Source organism: Poecilia reticulata, linkage group LG12 (genome assembly GCF_000633615.1).
Source record: "Poecilia reticulata strain Guanapo linkage group LG12, Guppy_female_1.0+MT, whole genome shotgun sequence".
NCBI lineage: Eukaryota > Metazoa > Chordata > Actinopteri > Cyprinodontiformes > Poeciliidae > Poecilia > Poecilia reticulata.
In genome coordinates, this window is record NC_024342.1 from 7,598,780 (window position 1) to 7,612,844 (window position 14,065).

General features: G+C 40.1%; 1 protein-coding gene across 1 annotated transcript in view; it reads right to left on the bottom strand.

Annotated features, from left to right (window-relative positions):
- Positions 1–2,501: 2,501 nt before the first annotated feature.
- Positions 2,502–14,065, bottom strand: part of fibcd1b (fibrinogen C domain containing 1b) — a 125,565-nt gene continuing 114,001 nt past the window's right edge. Inside the window, exons 7-8 of the mRNA XM_008423804.1 lie at positions 8,232–8,411; positions 2,502–4,900 (exon numbers count right to left, since the gene is read on the bottom strand). Coding sequence (XP_008422026.1) covers positions 4,635–4,900; positions 8,232–8,411 — 446 coding nt within the window. The 3' untranslated portion in view covers positions 2,502–4,634. The remainder of the gene's footprint in view (positions 4,901–8,231; positions 8,412–14,065) is intronic.

The following is a 14,065-nucleotide window of genomic DNA, read 5'->3' on the forward strand; positions in this document are numbered from 1 at the left end:
CCCTGAAAATTTAGAAGGGTGGGGCTGGCAGCAGAGGCTAAGGCAATTAAGTAGGAACACACTAAGAAATATAGAAAGTTTGGGCACCAGTGGGAGGGCATTGATGCTCCGTAATGAGCAGGATAACTTGGATTGATTGGAGCTTCTGATTTCACTCTTTCATCTCCTCTTCCATTGGAGACTCAGCAAGCTGCTGCAGCAGCAGCAGCAGCTAGCGGAGAGGGAAAGTGACTGTAAAGGCATTCGCACAACAAAAACAGATCAGGGCGTGGCAAATAATAGCTGTCTGCACTTGTAAATAACAAGGGGGAACATAGCAGTAACATATACACAACGTGTCGGGGGCGCGGGTTCACAAGGGGGGTTGGGTCGGGGCTCAGAGGTACAGGCGCAGTTCAGCACAGCAACCAGTAGGTGGTATTCACAATCAGAATAACAATAACTAATAGGTCAATATAATAATGTAAATCTCTCTGTTATCAACACAAACAGCAGAGGGAGGCTAGTCAGACAGAAGCGTCACGTTGCTCCGCCTCCCGCTCTCGTCTCTGGTCCGGTTCACGCACGTCGGCATGTGTAAACCGCAGCATGTGCCTTACAGGTGCAACGCAGTGAATTAGAATCATAATTGAAAAGTTGATTTGTTTCAGCGATTCAATTTGAAAAGCGAAACTCGTATAGATTCATTACACAGAGGGATACATTTCAATGATTCGATGAAATGTCAGACATTTCTGTTCATTTTGGTAATTGGAATGGAATATTACACAGGACTAATAACTTTTTAATTTCTTTTTTAAAATGATGTATAATGTTATTGCCTACCCAATAATGGTAGAGGCTGTTAAGCAGACAGTAAGGACATCCTCCACAGGGTGCATAAGATATAAAAGGTCATTTTTTATTTATTTATTTTTTTAAACAGGCCGTTAATGGAGTTGTATTCAGTCGTGTTAACAGAAAGTTGTGAGGAAGGAAAAAGTACACCTACTTGTTCTGAGAATACCACTAATAATCTTTAAATATTATCCCAGAGAATTAGAGTCCCAGTTAAACGGCGTTTAACTGAAAAATCTGGAGGTTTAGAGTCCTTGTCAAACGGTGTTTTGACTAAAAATCCTTAGGAAAGAAGCCCAGAGGGTTTAGAATCTCAGTTGATGGCATTTCAACTAAAAACCTAGAGGTTGGAGGCCTTGTCAAATGGTGTTTTTGACTAAAGTCCCAAAGGGTTAGAATCCCAGTTAGACAACGTTTAACTGAAGTCCTAAAAGGGGTGCGGGTTTTAATATTTTTATATTTTTTAATCTGCTTTTTTTTAAATCTCTTTTTTCTTACTGTTTATTCAACGTCACATACTGTTTTTTTAATTATGTAAAGCACTTTGAAGTGCCTTGCTGCTGAAATGTGCTATACAAATAAAATTTTATTGATTGATTGAAATGGAGAAGAAGTAAACAAACCCTCTGCTTTCTTTAAATTGGCTGCTGGCCTTTAGTTGGTAATAATTTCACATAATAATTTTCTAATCCTTTTCACATTCAGTTACCAAAACCTGATAAACCCGCCTGCTAAAACCATCAAATGGACAGACTGCTCCTTTAATTACAATGGCATCACTGTGCAAACTCATCTGATTTTATGGAGTGTCGCCAAGAGGAAGATAAAACGCACCAAGCCAACAATACAGACAAGTTTAAGGCTGTGATCAGTTGCATGACACGCTGCACTGACGCAGTAATTCATGCAAAAAGAGGCCTTACCACGTACTGAGTGCAGATACAATCGTATTTAGTAATAATATGCATTCCGATAAGATTTGTCGAATTAAAATTTAAGTACCTTTTGAAAATATTTTTTAAGGATGCATTTATTGGTCTGATGTAATGTTGTGGTCTCAAATGTGTTTTCATAACCTGTCAAAAAAAACAAAACAAAAAAAAAAACACGACTGACCGAAACAGACATTAAAACATCACTTTAAGTGTAATTATGTAATAATGTGTTCGAACTAGTGGGTCAAGGTACACAAATATACTTTTAAATAATATTTTAACCGATTCAATGACTGTACAAAGTGGGCATACTTTTAAATTTCTTTCAAAAATTTATATTCTTATTAGTCTTATGTAATATTGTAGTTTTATGATCAATTGAATTGTGGGTTTTCATTTGCCGCCAGCCATTTTTTATCAAAATTTACACTCTGTGGCTATTAAATCTATAAAATATGAGTTTTCATTTTTCTTTCAAAATTGTACAACTGAAAGAAAATTTACTTTCCAAAGATATCCAAATTCATTTAGATGCTCTTGTTCATGTGTACGCACAGACACACAACAGATGCACACAAACACACATGTTCTGTCAAGCAGAGAAACAAACATTCACACACACAAGCAAATATTTGTATACATTCACACTCGCAGTCCAGTTCCCTCTTTATATGCCTTACTTTACAAACTTAAAGTCAGTCCTCAAACTCTGTGCCATAATAACATCTGTTTTTTTTCCCAGTATTTATTTCTTTTTTTTTTTTATAACATGAGTGTCTGTGCTTTTGATGAAGAAGAAAGGGGCCAGCTGTCCACCGAGTCGTGACTGGGCAGCATTTTACATGCCGATGTCGCAGAAAGCACGGGGCGCTGCGTGACGGCGACGTCCGGAGACACTCACAGCTGGTCCAGCGTCAGAGGCATTCAACGCAACATTGCTTGGTGCTACACATGAAGCTCGGCGCACATTCAAAGACGCAATCCAGTCTTGCTGTCCAAAAGAAGAGAATTCAGAAAAGTAGAAGGTTGCAGGTGTCCTGCGAGGCCGCTAATGTTCCCAAATATTGAAACGTGCCTTGCATTGTTCTTTCACAAAAGAAGAAGAAGGGAAAAAAAAAGCATGTGCTTGAGGGATAATCACAACCCTCATCTTTCCTTGTGCGAAACCTTCAGATCAGTAGTCCCCACCGCCGACCACGGGGAGGAGGAGAAAAAGTTTTTCCTTTGTCACAGGTGGATTTTCTTAAGTCCGTGTGCTCTCTTGTTGTGTTTTCGCATAGTAAGAAATGTTTCACATGCTCTGAAAGTCATACACGCTGTACAGTAGAATCTACAGATATCTTAAAGCTTTTCTTACATCATCCAAAAAAAAAAAAAAACTTTGACAGGATTGACGGAGCTTAAAATTAAATAAAATAAAAATAAATACAGGGCAGCGATTGCACAATTTTTTCACCAATGTGATGGCTTTGTATTTTTTTTTCCCCGTCTCTGGTTTTTTATTCCAGCTTGAGGCAATTTTGAGTTTTGCCAAGAGAAACTGCAGAACTTGAACTCAGGGAAACAACAACAACAAAAAAAACAGCCAATAGGAAAATATTTTTTCCCCTTTGATAATCAATTTTTTTTTCTACGTTTGCATGATGGCAGAAAAAAAGCTACGTGCACAAAATAAATTTTGAAAAAAAAAAAAAATCTCATACTGAACACCTGAAGACGAGAGGACAGTCTGATGAGTTGGGAAAGTGGAATCGTTCCATTTCTTTACAAACCCGATCTGACGCGACCTTTCCTCTCTTAAATCGGACACGTATGTGGACTGAGCGAAGGTGCGCCAACCATGCATGTGCTTTACAATGTGCTCAGTCAAGTCACTCTTCTGACTTCCTGACAGGAAACAGAGTCTTAGAGAGAGCTTTGTCTGTTTGTCTTTCAGCCAGAGACGTGCACACACACACGATCACCCGCGCAAACACACGCACACACACAAAAAGTGCTGTGTTTCCATCTGCGATGTTGCATCGGTTGGCCGGTACTCAGCTGGCAGGCAGATCAGACAAAGTGCCCAATATGCTCCCTAATGGCCCACGTCAGACGAACGAGATCCTCCGTTGTCTCTTTTCTTTGTCTTTGCTCGTTTTCCATCCTTTTTGCGCCTCCTAGTTCTCCTCTCGCTTGCCTTTCGTCCCCTTTGGTGCACTCCGTCCCCCTTTTCCTTCAGCCAATTTTACTCCTGTGAGCTCGTTTCCTCCTCTTCTCTGTCTCCCCCTCATTATTTGAGGAAGCGTTCTCATTGCCACGACCCTGCTGGGTCTCATTCACACAGATAAGGGATGTAAATGTATCAAAGTGCACCGGTGAGCTTTCCCTTCACGCAGATGAAACCCAAGAATGTGCATCTTCCGCCTGGCGTTTAGGGATGGGGCTGGTCTTGTTCCATTACATGTGACTGAACGCTCTTCAACCGTAGCTCCTAAAGTTTTGGGCTGGGGGTCAAAGTCAAGAGAATATGATGATACTGCAGAGGGGTTGGACCACAGCTGTAGACTGAGGAAAGACAGCAAAGTAGATTGTGGGCTCCGGGCTCGGCTTTGCCGTTTTATAAGGTAAAATATCAAAACTACGGGCATCATGGTTAGAATCTTCCGGAAAAAAAATGTCGTGGCAGTAACAGACATGAGGAGGAAGCTATGGAGCCAACTGCAGTCAACTAAACTTAAATAATAAACAATGCAAAGACACGTAATCCAATCTGTCAAAAACCATGTTTTCTTTTTTTTGTTTTTTTTTTAATATATATATATTTCTTCTGAATGATCCAAAAAACATCTCGTCTTCTCCTCTTCCTCCTGTTTATGAGTTTTATTTATTGTCGGGGTCACGGGTGGGACGGATCTTCATCTCCGAGAACTTGAGGGAGTACTGCCAGCCGGTCCAGGAGGACCACTCGATGCCGTCGGCGTAGGAGGTGTGCTGGCCGTGCAGGTACTGGCCGTTGAGGTTGGAGGTGTGGCAGTTTCGGTACCACCAGGCGCCGTGGTAGAACGAGGCGCAGTTGTTCTCAGAGTGGTCGTTGTCCTTGTCTTTGGTGGTGAACTTCATGCCGTTGTGCTTCAGAAGAGAGTCGCCTGAAAGCAAGCAGAAGGTTGTGATTGTTGACGTTTTGTCACGTTAGTTAGCGCCACAAACGTCAATTTGTTCAGATGTTATTTGGTGCGCAAATGCAAAGTGGCCTTAATAAGGAAAGTGGAAGGAATACGAAGATTTTTCACAATTTGTAAGCAAAAGAAATATATCTTTTACTGCAATATAGGTACAGCTCTTTGGGTTATGTCTGTCAACTTTGCACATTCCAACATCTTAAGAAAAGTAGCTTGGTCAAGCTATAAAAAGCAACTTGTAAGTTTTACAAGTCCGGTGGACTTGTTTACAGAGATTGCTGTTAAAATTCAGGTCTGTGCGTTGACTAGGCCGTTTTAAACTGGTCTAAACTCTAACATTTTCGAAGTGGCTGTATGCAGTGCTGGAAGAGTGACCTCCATCCCGGTTTCAAATCAGTTGGATCCCTCAAAAACACTCTTATTTTTATTTGCATCATCCTGTATTTAACATACATCCACTTCCTATCACCTCTGACTGGCTTTCCAAAGCAAAGAAGCATTTTGCATGTAGGCTAAAATGTTACATTTTGGTCTCATTAACCGATTTTACTTTTGTCAATTTGTGACAAGGTGTTGTCACATCTGCTTATTCCGGAGGACTTGGTTCCAATTTTTGGGCAATTTGGGGTTTTGTTTTGTAAATGAGACCAAAGTAAGATGTCGGTTTCCTTTCTTTGGTTTCCTAAATAATCCATTTGAATTGAACTGTGTAGCGATTTAACAAAAACCCACCCTAACCCTAACCCTAACCTTTTTCACTTTACAATCATACATAGCTTTGAGTTGGTGCATCACATAAAGTTTAGGGCTGTGATGTGACTAAAAATGGGGAAGTTAGCGAGGAACTGTGCTCATGCCTACTTAAGAAACAAGATGTGTATAAAGAACTATTTTCTTTGATCTCATTCTGATTGCATATATTCACAGTTATTTTAAAGAGGCAAAATAATAAATTGCCCATTAGGGTAAACAGAATGAAAGAAATAAAAATGGAGCTCCACTGTTCGGAAGAATATTTTCTTCTCACTATCTGAAGCGGGAGGTCAGGTCACGTGGCAGCCAATTCATCAAACTTTCTTTTGTGACCTTTGTGGCTTTTAATAACACACACTTGATGGTTTCATCTGAATATGTGGCACTCAGAGAGGCTTTAATGTTTATTTTTCAATGTAAATGTTTTAACAGAGGCATAATGTCATATCTTGATTTCATTCTTCAGGGCATCTTTTATCCCCCCCCCCCCTCCTTCTGCTGGTACAAAAAGCTTTAAAAGCATAATCAATGAGAGGGCCTGCTTTTCTCCAGCCCCCGATTGTGAATATGACAGTGATGTAAGACCACTGCAGGGATGCGGCACAGCCAAGTGCCCTTAATCATGGTCTGGATGCTAAGTCTGATCCCCACAATCAAATTGCTGAGCTGGAAACATCGTCCCACCACATAAAGATTTCTCGCTGGCAATTTCTCAACGACGATAACGGCTCCGAAAAGCCCCTGCTTTTAAAGACTTACAAGTAAAATGAGAGGAACGTCCTCAGAGATGCAGCAGTAAGCCAGAATTTTCTTGATTTCTTTTTGCAAATGGATGTTCAAAGAGCTCATAATGTGCAATGAACTCCCCCCACGCTGCTCCGTTCATCTCTTTTCTCCCCTTTATTTCCAAAGCTGACTTCACATCGGGGGCCAGAGAGTGAAAAGAAGGACAAAGCTGTGAGTCGAATGAAAGGCTGCTTACCAGCCATCGGGTGATCACTAACAGCCAGAGAGGGCATCAAACGGCGCTTAATTGCTCAGGTTGTGGCTGTGAAGCTCCTCCATCCTCTCTCTTGCTCTGCCCCGCTCACACTCCCCATTCGGCATTACTATGGTAACCCTCTCAGACGAAAAAATAACCTAACGGCACGCCTCATATTCGTGTTTTCCCATCCGTTTTGCCGTTAGTAGGAAAATATTTAGTGAACGGAGCAAAGGGGAGATGGGAGGACCCCCAGTGGTGTCAACAACAGGTTGATGTCCAGAGGGCGTAGGGAGAGGAGGAAAAAACAACAGTGGCACTTAAAGGCTCATTTACAAGGCACTGGGTGTCACCTTGGTGGTTTGAGGGGGCCGGCAGCCTCCTCTGATGCCCATTACGATCCAGCTGCTCACGGTGCAAATGAGCACCTGTCGGCTGATCGGAGAGAAGGACAGCAGCAGCAAATGGTCCTAATAAGAATAGCAGCAAAAGCCAACATGGTGTCTGGGGAGCTTGAAATCGCTAAGATGGACTGCATTCAAACGGGACTTTTTGCGAATACTGAAGCAAGTAAGCAAAAGTTTATGTCGTAACAGCTCAGGTTTAACGAAAAGTCTTATTCTAGAAGTAAGAATGCCTTTAGTTGCTTTTTGAAAGTCCGAACTCTGCAGGAAGGACTGGGCATTGCATTCCATGGTCGCGAGTTTGGAAGAACACTAAAATGTTTTGATTTGATGATCTCAGATGGAGATCATATATTTGAATCAAATCCGAAATATTAGATGAATCATACAGGTAATCAGTAAAGTGTATGAATGTTATGCTAAGTTCAGCGTGAAGTTGGATGGAACAAAAATGCTGGTCAAACTTTTCAGTTTTATTTCTAAAGAATAAAAAAAACAAAAAAAAAAAACAAGGCATAATTTTTTTCCACTTCACAGCTACCCATTAGATAAAATCCCAATAAAACGTGTTTTGTTAACAGTGTTGCAAGGCACTGTCGACAGAACTAGCCGGGTTTTTATTTAGCCCAGCTCATCTTTCGGTACACCTGCTTCCTCTGGCTTTTCCTTCCAACCCGACTCCTCCCTTCTGCGTCTCTCATATTTGTCCCCGTTCTCTCGGTGTTCTCGAAGCGGTGCTCCCCACAGGTCCCTCAAATTGCTTCTTCATTTCAGTGGCAGGTTTTTGTTTACGCTGCAGGTCAAGCTGTGCAATTAATTGCCAGTAATTTAATCAAGGTGACAGGTAGCTGGCTTGGATCTGATGGTTAGGGAGCAGAGACAACACCACTTTCTGTACCTCTCCCTCTCTCTCTCTGTGTGTAGGTGTGTGTACGTGTGTGTGTGGAACAAACTGCACTCCTTAAGCATCGGACACGCCTCCTGCGCTGTAAAAATACTGCACTGCTCTCACAGTTGAAGGGAGAATGGAGGAGGAGTCGGTTGTAGGTGTCCCCTGCTTCTGTTTTTAGCAGTAGCCAGATTTCAGTTTGAAGAGTCTTGTCATAGCAAAAGCACGGCACATCTCGCAAGAAAATGAGAGCCTACGTAGGACATATACCTGCGATGCCAGAATAGTCTCCAACCGTCAAAGGGTATCCATCATCATCAGGGTCCACCGAGAAGAGACCCACACCGAAGGTGCCGTAATGGGCGTACGCGGTGCTATTTTCAAAGTCCTCCAAGTCGATGCGCAGCTCATAGTTCCCCTGGATGGACAGGGCATGGATCTGCTTCAACCCTGCAGGGGAGAAAAGAGAAAAATGAAATAAAAAAAGGAGTGACACCCAGACAAAAACAATCCATTACAAAGTATCCTGCTTGTTCTCAACAGACAATCTGAAGCTATTTCAGTCCCCCTGTCTCACCGCCATACATTTTCTGGAAATAAGATATATATTTTTTGCCCATTTAGAGCCTTTCTCTGGATGTGTTGGGTTTCTTTCGGAAATGAGATTAGGGAGTTCTTTTAAAAGTGATGCACTCACACGGCTGTTTGGAGTGAAGCTGGAGACTTTTTTTTTTTAAAGCAAAATCCATCATTTAGTGGGATGCATGGGCTCTGAGTTTAAAGTTTAACTCCTTCAGTACATGTTCTGTCAGAGGAATCTGTAGTTTATACAAATGTATTTAAGGTTCAACCATTTCAATAGTAATTTTAACTCATTTTGGTGTTTGCTTGTTTTAGTATAAAAAAAGCCCCCCATTATAGTTCGTTGCTAATTTCCGTATACTTAAAAAACAAATTCCAACATAAACGCTGATCTCACCTCACAGAGTTAAAATAAATATTCTATCTTGGTCAAAGCAGTTTGGCCATATTTAAGAATAGCCGGTGTGTTTGCATTCGTGCAACTTTGCGATCCAACACAATGCAGCAAGATGATCGATCTTCCTGACTTCAGTGTTTTATTAGTGGCCATGCATCTTCAGCAGCGATGCTCCCAATGTGAAAGTAGCATTATTCTCACTAAAATATTCATCCATTCATCCACTTGTCTGCGCAGGTCAGAAGGGAAGCTGGTGGCTATCTCCAGCGGTCACTGGGTGAGAGGGAGGTCACACAGACACACAGGTAAAGGTAATTTTATTTATATAGCAGAAGGCAACAAGGCAATACAAAGTGCTCCTGTGCACGGTTGTCACAGGAGACACAACGGTTCACACACCAAAAGGCAATTTAGAGAGACAAACTGACCTAACAATCAAGTTTGTGGACTGTGGGAGGAAGCTGGAGTACCCAGAGAGAGAATATGTGAACTCCATTCAGCAAGGAGGCCAGGATTCAAACTCCCCATCTACTTGCAACAAGGCAACAGTGCTACCATCTCATCAAAAACAAGCTCAGTCAATCCAGAATGTGATTCTTAAATAATATATTCATTTGTTAACAGAAAAAAAGGCTATCAAAGGCTTGTGCTATTTGTAATCACTTTGCAGAATTATTTGACTTCAGTCACTTTTAAGGCTATTTTAGGATGAACTGAAGTCCAGACTTTGACTTGGCAACACCAAAATCATCATAGTATCATTTTTCTTCTTTTTTGCATTCAGAGGTGAACTTGCTAACATGCTTCAGATTATTGTCCTTGTTCACAACCCAAGAGCTCATTCAGTGTTTTCTAGTAATTTATATAAAAAACTGGACATTTCTGAGGTCTTGAAACAACAATTCAACCCCAGGCCATCACTCTATCACCACTGTGCTTTGCTTTCAGCAGGATCTGATACTGAAATGCTGTGTTAGCTTTAAACCAAGTGTAACAAACCACAACATTTCACTTTTGTCTCATCAGCCCTGAGAAGTTTTTATTTTTTTTCAAAAGTCTTTACTAAAAAGTCTTTACTGGTAGCAGAGTCAAAATTTGCAACGGCCAAATATCTTTTCGCAGCACTGTACACAGATATTTTACCCATGGTAAAATAGTTGTTTACACCCATCACTTTCATGTGAATTATTTTGAGTCCCAAATTACTCTTTAAATTATTGCTGAACCTTTTAGAGAGCGTGTGCTTGCAAGACAGACTGTGCCAGAGGGGAAGAAAACAGGAATTTCCATCCCTTCTTCCGCGCTCCCTCCTGCTCAAGGTGTCCCCCTGCTGTGCTGGAGTGATGGTGCTTCTCAAGGCAACTTTTCCCCTCCTGGGTTGATCAAAGGTATCAAAGAGGAAGAGCATGTCAAGCAGAGAGAGGCAGGAAGAACTCTACCTGGGTGTCTCAAAGACAAAAAATTCAAAGTAGGAAGACTAACAATGAATCAGGTTTCCAGGATGTGCTAAAGAGTCTGGCTGTACTGTACTTTTGAAATGCTCAATATAAGCGTTTGATCAGGAGAAAATTACTTGACAGCACACACGTAATCTTGGAAAGCTTCGACTTTAGACATAGATCGCTGTAAGAGAAGCTGGAACGCGGGACGGAAAGTGCTGATTTCTTTACCTCCTACAGCGTACATCACCTCTGCAAATTAAACTCATTCTCTCTCTCTCTTTCTTTTATTTTTTTTTGTTTCAAGCTTAAAAAGCTCAAACGGACTCGGCCTAATTTGAATTCCATCACTGTCGAGAACTGCTCTCTGAGAGCACCTTGTCTGAAGTGGAGGGCTAATTTGATGACAAACACATCTGAAAGAGCCCATTATTATTCCGAGGCAGAAGCCTGCAGTCTGGGCCGAGGCACTTAGTTTGGATTTTATACAGCCCAATGGGAGGCGAATCTCATGCTCTTGGTTTTCAAAGCAAATCAGACAATCGGAGTAGGAGGATCAGGCGTTAAACGCATCCACGGGCAGGTGAGTTTATGCGTGACGCTTCCCAGTTCCTTTATTTGTAAAAGTATATTGACGCACGAGAAAGCAGAGACGCAGGGGTGCAAACAACATATTTTACACATTTTCACACAACTTTAGAGAAACAAAACAAAACAAAAAAATAAAATAAAATAAATAAAAGTCTAATTCACAGAAATAGCTTTTTGTGTCGCAGACGACGTTGGAGAGAAAAATAACGGTATCAATCTGCGAGATCACCTCGGGGAAAAGAAGCCCGCAGCGATTTGACAAACTTCAAAAGACTCTGAACGCTTTCTCTTCCAGAAAAAAAGGGAAGCTGAAATTGCAGATGCAACACGGCTCTATTTAAAGACTCTCCAGCATTCCAACTGTATTTACACAACTTTAATTCAGTTCCTAATTAAAGCCCCAGAGAATCGCAGCGAGACGCCAATTCAGAATAATTAAAAAGGAAGACAAGAGAAATAACAACAGAGACTTTGCTGCTTAAAGTCTTAATGCTCAGGTGTAAGTGTGTGCTAATTAAATGCTATTGTTAGCGTATCTGAAAGGAACTCCAATGCCAGGGAGGATTTTAAGGTGTTTTGCTGCAGTATTAACATGCTGATTGCTCCATAGGGGACGCCCTGCTGCTCTCTTTCAGCACTGATTTAACATTAACTAAAAGCTCAGTAAAATTAATATATATATATATGTATTTTTTTTAGCTGAGTAGTCATGTTTCACCTATATATATTTTTTTCCTGACAAGTTTCATGTTGTTGTTTATGTTGATTTATTGTTCGCAGCCTACAGTGCATTATTAATGGTAAACAAAAATCTGACAGCAATAATTAATTTCCAGAAACTTGACTCTAATTTAAATTATACATAGCAATGATTCCTGCAGTTTGAAAATAAACAAAGAGGTAAATAATCGCACGCCGTCTTCCCAAAGGAGAGAAAAACAGTTTAAAATGTTTATTTTAATGATTCTTATTTATACTTGGAGGAAATAAAAAAAGACTTGATAATAATAATAATAATAATAATAATAATAATTAAAAAATATATATTTTCAGCCATTCTGCAGTTCTATGAATCATATCACATTTGGGATGACAGTATTGTACAATAAACAGAAACAAAATTATGCAGGCAATTTCAGTTTTTTATGTTTTCTTTTTATCTTTATAATTCATCAAAGTGCTGAACCAACAAGGGAAAAATGTATATCCAAAATCTTTTGTACATGAAAATGCTTGTGTATGGAGTTTGGTTGGGATAATATATATAAAAAATCATCTGTGAGTATAAATTGACAAAGATCCAAACTGACCCAGTCAAAAGTTAAACACTGGAAACAATGTGTTGTTTCAAATACTGAAATAATCCGTCTATACAGAAAGAAAGACAAAAAAAAGCCATTACCTAAACAAAAACAAAAAAGTCTTCAGAAAGTCAGATGAAATGTTGATCACCATCATCTTCTGAAAAGTTAATGTGTGGATGTATACTGTAGTACTGCACATTATTCATTGTTACCTTGATATGTACTGAAACAATAATCAAGCACCATCTACATTTTTCAGCTTTTCTGAGTGCTTGGCAGCATAATAGGTCCAACTATGTACATCATTAAGGTCCCGACCTTTGTGTTGTAAAGATGAATGTCGGCCTTTTGCCAACATACAATGCAGGCGTAATTAACGTCGTCTGAAAGGCAGATTAAACAACACAACCAGAAGTCGTTTTAAAGAATCAATGCATTTACAGATAAGGAATCTCATTAACCTGGTTGCAACGTGATGAGCAAAAATTTTGTATCTACCTTCTTTTATAGTTCTTTATGAGTTTCATCAGCCTTACATTTGTCAGATCTAACAGACAAAGAAAAGATCAGTGAATACAAAATACAGTTCTCAAGGAAATTTAAATTTTAGTTTAGAGAAAAAGTTATCCAAACAACCCTGGCCCAATGTGCAAAAATAGATTCCTAACAAGTTTCGTCACCTTCAAATCTGCACCCAAACCATAATTTTGTCCATTTCGAGCCAATGAGAGGTTTGCCTTGGATAATCGTCCAGCTGCGATGTCCAAGTGGTTTTGAAAAACGCATCAAAACTTGAAGATTTTCTGCCCTATTTGTGATTTCAGGTCCTAAAGAAACAATGCAGCCCACATCATCACACTGCCACCACCATGTCTGGCTGTTAATATGTTCCTGGATCCGGTTGGCCACAACAGATGTAAATGGAAGCACGGCATTAAAAAAAAGCTCAGTTTTTGCCTCGTCAGCCCACAGAATTGTTTGTCCAAAAGCAATGGGGATCATCAAAATGTTTTTTTTTTTTTTTTTGGCAAATGTGGATCTTAGAAAACCTTAGTTTCTTTCTTGTCACAGGTAAACATCCCTTCAGAAGTTTCACATGGTCAAGTAAGGTCTGTATCACTTTAGATGTTCAGAGATGAGTCACTGACACAATGTTGACGTAATTTTAGAGGTCACTCCTACGAAGGTTCACCTCTCTTCCACATTTTCTCCATTTGGGAATAATGGCCCTCACTGTGGATATTATGATTTAAAAGCTTTTTTTTTCTTTTTCTTTTAACTTTACTAAATTTATCATAATAAGATCGATTTGATGAACAGGAACACTCAATGGAAACAGGAGATCCTTCAGGAGGGGAATGCCTTTTCTTAGCACTTTGAAGGATCTCATTTTTATAATTTCACTTGTACTTGCAACAGTGAGTAGCTAAAGGCTACTGTGTCTTCACTGCTGTTAAAAATAGCACTTCATCTGAAATCCTACAATTATCCTCATCTTGATCATTATTATGAATATGGGATGGACAGAGGACGCAGTGCGTCTTCTCTGCTGCGTGTGAAAAGCAGACCGACACCAAAACCGAAGCACCGTTACACTTGGGAGCCGAGATATTGGTGTCTTCGGAAATAGATTTAGAAAAAAAAACATTTAAAATTGCAAAACAAATGATATATATACGCAATTAGCTCCTTAAACTAGGTCACAGCAATCCATAACTCATTTTCGCAGCTCTGAGGTTGAGAGGAAAGAGGACAAAACTTGGCCTGTTTAGAACTTGAAGAGAGTAATTT